The 9,111-nt window shown below is 58.7% G+C and overlaps 1 protein-coding gene across 1 annotated transcript; it reads right to left on the reverse strand.

Moving 5' to 3' along the window:
* Positions 1-5,737: 5,737 nt before the first annotated feature.
* Positions 5,738-8,044, reverse strand: TMEM271 (transmembrane protein 271). Its single transcript, XM_045528890.1, has one exon. It carries the CDS (start codon positions 7,827-7,829, stop codon positions 6,711-6,713), a length of 1,119 nt encoding a protein of 372 aa, XP_045384846.1. The 5' UTR covers positions 7,830-8,044; the 3' UTR covers positions 5,738-6,710.
* Between the last annotated feature and the right edge of the window lie 1,067 nt (positions 8,045-9,111).

The raw sequence follows: 9,111 nt of genomic DNA on the forward strand, positions 1-9,111 counted from the left end.
CACGGTGATGGATTAGGGCATTTGGCCCATTTGCTACACTGGTGGAGAAGTCTACTTCCAGTGCCTCACCATGTTGTCCTTGGTCATGTTTACACTCCTAGCACCCAGTTCTGAGTGCACACAGTAGGTGCCTCCTCAGTGCCCTCAGTGAATGAATACAGGTGGGCACTACAGTGCTGAGAGTCTCCAGTGCACCCCACACTCGGGAGCTCTCAGAAAGCACTTGTCTTGTCAGGGTTGGTCCAACTGCCCTACCCATCCATTCAACAAACAAAGGCATCCTACACACCCCTCCTAAAACGTATATGCTACCACCTGCTTCCTACCACCTGCATCTGACCACCAGCATCCAAGTACATACAACCCGCCATGTGCACCCTACCACCTGCATCCGGTCACAGACGTCCTCCCGCCTTCATCCCACCACCTCGTCTCACCACGTGTCTCCTGCCACCTCTTTCTATCGCCTGCACCGTCTGGCCTGCACCTTATCCCAGGCCTTCTATCTTCACGTGGCTGGTTTGTAGATACAAAGTTAAGGGATCTCCAATCCTGCCCTCGGTGGCTCAGGGGATGATCTGGTGCCAGACCTGGGGCTCAGCTAATTTCTCCTCTCAGGGACAGGTGCTACAATTGCCATAGGCTCAGGTTCAGCTGTATGTGGGGACTGGGAGCCCTAATGTTCCACAAGGAGGTACTCTCAGGCCCTAGTTTGAATAAAATGTTGGTGTGTCCCAGATGAAAAAGCAGACATGGATTCTCTGAGCTTCGGGGACAGCCAGGGAGGGCTCAGAGACTGGACATGGCTCAGGCAGGATGTGGGAGGTGGGGAGAGGTGTGTGGGGAGCATGCCACTGCAAGGCCGGCTCAGGGCAGACCTGTCTGTGACCCAAAGGGATTGGAGCTCAGGCTGGGCCTGGAGGCCGGAACCACCAGCCTGCCCCTTGCCCAGCTAGTGCCCTGGGTACTCAGCAGGTCAGGAGAAATACGTACGGGGCAGCCTGGCCGGCCTGCTCGGGCTGTGGTGTGGGCGGCTCTGCTACACCCAGGAGAGCGGCACCATCAGATAGCGGCTAGAAGCCACAGGTGCATGGGGCAGCCACTCTCTCCTCTGTCTCTTTCCCCGAGCCCCCAGGAGGGGTGACGTACGACTCACGTGGCCTCCTGGCAGCCCCTTGAGAAAGTATCAGGTGCCCTTTCCGGAGTCACAGAGTCGGGGCGGCTGCGGGCCAGGCATTTACACCGCCTGGAGGCTCCTCTGAGAACAAGAGTCAATCACATCCTGCTGTTGCCACGTTTACAAGAACACAGGACCAGGTGGAGCCGAGGCTCGGGCTCCTTGCGTCTGTGTCCGGTGCAGGTTCGGGCTGGGGGCCAGACAGTGGGACTCCCGGGCTGTGGCAGTGAGGCAACAACAGCATGGCCTGCCGCGGCCTCTCCAGGACAGACGGCTGAGTGGCGTGAAGCACCCGAGGCAGTGGCTCCTGCTGTTATGCACAGTGATGTCACTGTTGTCATGACGTCCTTGCACAGGCCCTGCCTGCACTGACGTTCCTCCTCCCTGCTGCCTCCCCGACCCACGGCCCTCCCAGAGACAACACGCTACCCTCTCAGCACGCCGCCTAGGCTTGGGTCTCCCCCAGCGTCTCCCTGCTGTCCCCCACCACCTGTCGGCCCCATCCCTCAGTCCCCCGTGCTGTGTCCACTGCCTTCTCAGGGGTCTCCTCCTCTACAGGGCCTCCCACTTCACACACACTGGGTCCCCGACATTTGCCCAGGGACCCCTGGCCTCGGGGGTCACACCTTCTTATTCATGAGGCCCCACCAGATGAGAGACCCCAGCTCCTCTCTGGCACCCAAGTGGCCACAGCAAAGGCTGAAGGGCCAGCTGGAGGCCCAGGGGGTTTACTTTCCTCCTTCAGAAAAAGGGCAGCTGTTGAAGTTTAGGATAACATGATCTGATCCGAGTTTTGGGAAATGTTGTGTCACGAGTGAAGATGAAGAAAGAGGTCAGATTGCTGACTGAGAAACTGTGTAGGAAGGAAATGGCAAACCCTTGTGGGGCCACAGCAGGTACACAGAGGCCAAACCTGGGGCCCTGGGGGTTGGGAAGAAAGGCAGGGAAGGCGGGCCAGCCCCTCTAGGTGCCATGGGAAGGACAGGCTGGGGGCTGCCCGACAGCCACTTCCAAGTCCCAGGAGCACAAGGCCCAGAGCAGCCTCAGTCTCCCTGTCCGGCCCCGCCCTCAGCACGCCCAATCTGGCCACTTTCTACCGCACAGTCCACCGGCAACAGGACGATGACCACACAGACGGGGAGTAAAGGATTGTTTTGTGGAGTATATTATATTTTTAAACAGATTTTATTGATCCAAAAGTGACATTCCGTTGAGGATCAATAGCAGATAAAAAGGCTACGAATATAGACCCTACAGATTGGAGCCTCTCCAGGTGCAGCCCACGGGCATCAGTGGGTTCCCTTCCAAATGTGGAGACTGCAGGAGAGCTGTCAGAGACAGCTCTGTCGCCACCACCCCCAGGCTTTCTCCTGCCACCCCAAGAAGTCCTTAGGAGAATTCAAATGTGGGGACATAATGATATTTGCATACTATTTTCCTAAATTAAATTATTTTCTTTTTCCATCTTACTGGTTTTTCCCTGTCAGTTACAGTACTGGGAGGCAGCAGATTAAGCAAAGGTATTGGGTCATTGGGAAATTAAACCAGTTGCCGTTAGGCTGCTGCCTCTGTCTCATATAAAAAGGTAGGCACACAAGTAGGTAAACAATTCATACTCATTTATATGCCAGAATTCATTTCTCTTAAAGACTCTGCCATTTATTAATTTTCTCTCATGTTTTAGTGAGAAAAATATGCTTTGGGGTGACAATGACTTTGGAGGGCACCAGAGGGTGGCCCAGACAGGAGGCATCCGCTGCCCCTGGGGGAGCCGGCCCTGGCCACTGGGGAGGGTGCCGGCCTGGCTGGCGCCCGAGTCAAGCTGTAGCAGCGTGAGCAGCACAGCTCTGCCGAGGAGCCTAGGGACTCGGCCTGGTACCCCAAGGCTCGTCCACGCCCCACCAGCCCACCCTTCCTGGATGTGACCTGCAGCTCAGCGGCAACAAGGTGGCCAATCAGGGCAGTCTACCTGCACACTTGTCCTGTGATGTTGCAGCAAGGGACGGCCAGGCCAGCATGCCCCATCCATAGCAGGGCCACAGTGCCCCGGACAAGGCCCACTGGCCTGGCCCTTAGACAACGACCAGGAGGCCCTGTGTGTGCATGTATGAGCACACATACATACATGTGTGTGTGTGCGTGTGTGTGCATGTGCATACTATGTGTATGTGTACACACGTGTGTGCCTGCATTCGTGTGCACCTGCATTCGTGTGCACACATGTGTACACATGTTTCCCCTGCACTACATCACGACACCAGCCAGGAGTAAAAACTTCAGTTGCCAGCAGTTTGAGCTTCACAGCAACCGTCTGACTGATTTTTAAAGTTAAATGATTGTGTGACTGAATTTTCAGTTGTGTGGCTCCGACTGATGCTGCCGAGCAGGGAGCACCCCTCTGACTAAGGAAAGGCATAGAGCCCAGGTGCCCAAGGCCTCGGGCATGTCCGCTCACCAATCCTGAGGAAACATGGCTTGCCTGGTGACTGCACTGCCCAGTGCCTCACACAGCAATATGTCATCTTCATTAAATTGTCCCCCAACAGTAAGTGACCAGCCACATGAGCAGTGAACTCTTGCCACTGGGCCGAATCCCACCTTCATGTTTAAAACAATAACTTACAAACTCAGCATTTAGCCATGTCAAAATGCTAACATGTGTTTAGTTTAATTTTTGGATCTCATAATAATAAACTCTGGGCAGGGAAGCAGAATATGACCCATTTTTAGAAAGGTCCCAGAACTGGCATTATCTTCCAACTGGCACAAAGAATCGATTCTAACTTAAAATTTCAAAAAATGGAATGAACATGAATGAAACTGCCGCCATGAGCTGGATGGCGTTGGATGACTCTCAGGGAGCTCGGAGCCAGAGCAGGGCCTCGAGCGTGGGAGCCTCCACCCCCTGAGAATGGTCTTTGGAACAATCGGGTTTAGGGATATGTGGAAATCTGTTTCCTCGGAAAAACTTTAAAAAGTCAAACCTTGGTGTCCTGCATCATTATACCAACCTGTATAAAAGTGGGCCTAACAATGTTTGTGGCGTTAGGGACACTCAGTCTTAAAACAAGTCATCCCATTTCTTGGTGCACGAACGAGGCCAGTTTGCCCCGACCGGGGCTCAGGCAGGAGCAGCTGCCTGCGCACCCCAGACACTCCCTGCTGCAGCGGGGCAGCACACACAGATGACACAGTGCCCTGCTACTGCTGGCCACTGGCCCTGCCCACCCCCACTTCATTCTGCCTTCTTTTTTGTCCCAAGAAAAGCCTGAAACTTTAGAGAGGCCACTGATTTTGGTCACAAATTGGAAAGACTCATAAGGCATCTGACATTTTATGCTGTACAAAATGTGCAAGACGGAACACCTCAAAAACAAAAGGGACACAGGAGGTTTAACTTCTTGTGTCTGTGCTGCCCACGTTCATGCCACACTGGGCAGACCCGCCTGGCCCTCTGCTCTGTAGCCCTGGGGGGGGGTGGTCAGCCTTGCAGCTGCCAAGACATCTCTCCCTAAGAGGTGGTAGCAGAAAACATCTAACAGTGCCACACTGACTGGATTTAGGTAGATGGGAGAAAGTATCCTAAAAGCCGCTTTGTGCGGCCACTGACACATTTCTGCTTAGGTATATGGCTAGTGGGCTGGCTGTCCCGGGGCAGGAGGGACTGGGCTGTAAGGAAGAACAGGGGACCAGACCAGTGAGGTCCTCAGTTCAGCAGAACCTTCTTTGTCTCCCACCACCCGGGGAAAGCAAAGGCCTGACATGGGCAACTCTCTGATGAGTCCTGTGGATGATAACCTAGTAAATGGGCCATGAGTCGGTCTTTTTCCCTGGTGGCATCAACACAGCAAGGAGAGGACATTAGCCTCTTTGATCAGATTCTCAAGTTTCTTAGTAATTGTCCAAGCACCAGCGAGGACAGGTTTGCCACCTCCATAGATGAGCCCACTGAATGGTGACATGTCTCACTTCTCTTCTTGGGAAATGGGACTGGGGCCTCCTCCCTCCAGTGGCCTTGGCTGTAGCAGGGCAGCCCAGCCAAGTGTCAACTGGACAGGGGGCTCTGGTCCCAGGGGTGCAGGGGAGCTCTGGGTTTGGGCAGCTGGGGGCTGGGGAGAGGTCTCCCCCCAGAGCCTGCATGCACCTGGAAATCTGCTCCATCCTTAAATTAGGCTACTTTTCACAGCTAGACGTAGACTCCTACATACTGTAAAGATATTCCACACAATGTCTGTGTGGAATCTCTCTCCTAAAGTGCTTTGTGCTGGCACTCACCCTCAAGAGCTCTGGCTGTGTCTCCACTTCCACCTGCAGGAGATAAACACCTTTGGGGTCAGGGTGGGACTCTGCTCGCAGCTGTTGAGTCAGCGGCCTCGATTCCAGGCACACGGGAGTCAGAGCCAAATCACCTTTTTCCAAGACTCTGAGGCTGCCTGGCTCCTGGCCAGCCCACCGGACAGACAGACACACTCTACCATCATGGAAACCAGTTCATATTGTGTGTATAAATATGACACACGTACAGACCCTAATCATTTAAAAGTATGACCTTCACATCAATTAAGGCTATTTAAGGGGTATATTTTAAATGAAATGCCATAATAGTCAAAATTACCAGATTAGTGAATTAATCAACAGGAAAATTATCTTTGCCAGAAAAACTAAGACTGATTTTCCAAAATAGGATTAGATTGTTCATATGTATTAACCAAAAATAAGCTCTGCTTTGCAGTAGAAACCACACACCTAGTTTCCAAAACAGAAAATGTATGGGACGTGGTAATCGTGTCTCTCTACACACAGAAAGTTAGCTTCAGAGAGAGGCTGGATTTAGTCCACCAGCTAGCAGAATACAACTGTCAATCAACATTTGACCAAATTCAACCATTTTCCCCAAAACTGATCTGTGTATAGACTTCCTCTAATTCCAACTCGATGAATATTCTCCAATAATATAGCAATTAATTTAATAAAGGAACTCACCAATTTTAAATTGCAATGAATTTACCAAACATGTTCACTGTTTATGGAGAGCTTTACAGTAAGAAAGTACCAACAAAGGCAGGCACATCCGTGTACAAAGTGTTGCTGTTGGTGCTGTTCATTTCCTTCGTGCCTATAGGACCAGCTGCTGCGTCTCTGTCCTCTCAGCCAGGTGCTTCTCTGCGTGAGTCACCCTGCACTTCCCCCGCCTGGACCTCCAGGCGAGCGCGGCCCCAGGGAACGGACTTGCCAGAGAAGTGCGGTCGGGGCGCGCCAACCCCAAAACATTTATTGTAAACTTGAAAATGGAATCCGGATACGAACGACACAGAAAAGAAGAGAAACCTCCCAGACACAAATGATAATACCGGAGGACCCCTCCTGTGGTCACGGAGCCCTCAGAGGAGCCAGTCCGGAGAATGCAAAGCCACGTCGAAGATGCAACGCCCAGCGAGGCCTGGCTCTGGACCCGCCCAGCCTCCCGCCCTCCCTCGCCGCGCCGGTCCGGTGCAAAGGCGCGGCTGCGGTCCGCGGGGGGCCGGCCCGGGGCTCAGCAGGCCCGGCTGGGCTCCCAGGGGCGCGCCGCCTCGCAGGGCGGCCGGCAGCAGTAGGGGTAGGAGGCGTTGAGGTCGGGGTCCGAGGGCGCGTACCCCGGCAGCTCCACCGACGGGTGACCCCCGCAGCACACCTCCACGCCCGCCTCGTCGAACGCGTGAAAGACGCCCACGTTGATGTAGGAGACGGCGTGGTGCGCCGCGAAGCCTGCGCAGTCCCCGGGGGCGACGAAGTCGGACTCCTCCGGGGACAGGATGGAGGCCTCGCTCGGCCGCGGCTGCAGCCGCCGCCCCCGCCGGCCCCGCCGGCCCCGCCGCGCCCGGGAGGCCGACGGCTGCGCGCGGAGCCCGGGGCCGCCGCGGGGCCGCGCCAGGGCCCGGCCTGCCCTCCTCCGGCCGCGCCGGCCGCGCCGGGCCTGCGACGACTTGTAGTTCTTGACCAGCAGGAGGCTGAGCAGGCCGAGGAGGCACTCGAGCGAGTTGAAGACGGTGGAGAGCACCAGGCCGCGCTGGTAGTCCTTCAGCTGGCGGCACTTGGCGGACGTGGCGCTGTCCAGGGTGCTGCGGGCGCGCGGCGCGCTGGGGGCCGGGCCGGGGGCCGCGGCGGCCGGGCCGGGGGCTGCGGCCGGCGCCCGCGGGGGCAGGCAGTAGTGGGAGTACTTGCGTTCCACTAGGGACACGGTGTCGCCGTCGATCACCGCGCCCGCGAAGGCGCTGAGGACCCCAAGCATGAAGACGAGGACGCCGAGCAGGAGCAGGTTCTGGCTGTTCACCGGCCCCGGGGGCCCGGTTGCGACCCCCGGCTCGCCGGGCGCGTCCTCTGGAGCCCCTGCCGGGGCCGCGGGGACCCCAAGCCCCGGGCCCGGCCCCGGCCCTGCGAGGGGCGCCTCCCGGGGCCCGCAGCAGAGCAGGGCGGCGCCGAGCAGCGAGAGGCCGGCGGCCAGCAGCAGCCCCGAGTAGAAGGCGCCGGCGGCGGCCCCCAGCCGGAACGGCTCCCCGCGCAGCTCCGATCCCAGCGAGAAGCACTTGAGGCCGACGGCGGCGGCGCTGAGCGCGCAGGCGAGCAGGAGGCAGGAGGAGAGCGCGGCGCAGGCCCCGCGGACGCTCCACTTCATCCTCCGCGCCCGAGCCGGCCCGCACCCCGCGCGCCCGCCGCCGCCCGCCGCCGCCCCCGCCGCCTGCGCCTCCTCCCGGCGCCGCGCGGCCGGACCGCCGGCCTCCTCCTCATCCTCCCGCGTCCTCCCGGGCCCGCGCCGCCGCCGCCGGAGCCCGCATCCTCCGCCTCCCACCGCCGCCGCGACCCCGCGCCGGGAACCGATGCGGCGCAGAGGACCGCAGGGCGCGCGCGCCCCCTCCCCAGCCAGCGGCGCCCCTCCCAGGACGCTCTGCTCCCCCCACCCCGCCCGCGGCCCGGCGCGCCTCGCCCTGGCGCCGCCCTCCTCCGCCCCCACCGGCCCCCGCCGCCCCCAGGAGCCCCCTCCGCCACCTCCCCAAGGAGAGGTGGCCCCTCGCCGCTTCTCTCCGCCTTCTGCCCCTGTAGGTGCTCCTATCCAGCGCAGGCCGCCTGGGGAACGCCAGTCTCTGTCCGCACCCCCCTCCTCGGGCTCTCTCTGCAGCTGTCTCTCCCGGACCCCCTGGGCCCCACTCCCCAGCACCTCCCGCCTGCCGGCGCCCCTACGTCTGCGCTCCCCTATCCACGGTCCGGTCCGCACTTCACGCCCACCCGCCTGCGGCGGTCGGGAAGGCTGAAGAAGTTAGCTGGGGGTGCGGGGAGAAGGGGGAGAGGAAGCTGTGTGCTGGGGGTGGGCATGAGGGAGAGCCTGGGTGGAGGGGAAGGGAAAGGGGCGAGTCTGGGGGCAGGGAGGGAGCGGAAAGGAGAATCGAGGTGCTTGGGGAAAAGGGGAGCCCGGGCACGGGAGGGTAGGGGTCTGGGTGCGGAGTGCTGCGGGGTGCTGGCGGGATGGGGGATGGGGGATGGGGAACCGAGCCTGGATCTCCAGAAGTGCTAGTGCGCGCGCGCCTGTGTGCCGGGTGTGCAGTGTGTTGCATGCCCGTGTGTGCATGTGTGTGTGTCCTTGTGCTCTCAGGAGCGAGGTGGGTAGAGATGCTTTTTGAACCGTTTGAACCAAGCTGGAGGTGAAGCCTTGGGCAGAACCTTGAATGAGTCTCGTTTGGGTTTTAGTCTAAAGCCCTTCTCTGGGATCAGACAGGAATTTTCCCCAGACGCGGGTGCATGTGAATTAATTCATCAGAAGGCGGTTCACGGCCTGAGTGAAGGAGGGTGGAGGCGGCAAATCGCCGCTTTGCCACCGTGAGAACTCAAAGAGGGGGAGAGGAAGGCGAGGGTGCGGGAGATCCCCCCCTCCGCCCCTCAGGGCCTCCATGCCTGCCTAGGAC

Source organism: Lemur catta, chromosome 17 (genome assembly GCF_020740605.2).
Source record: "Lemur catta isolate mLemCat1 chromosome 17, mLemCat1.pri, whole genome shotgun sequence".
Taxonomy (NCBI): Eukaryota; Metazoa; Chordata; class Mammalia; order Primates; family Lemuridae; genus Lemur; species Lemur catta.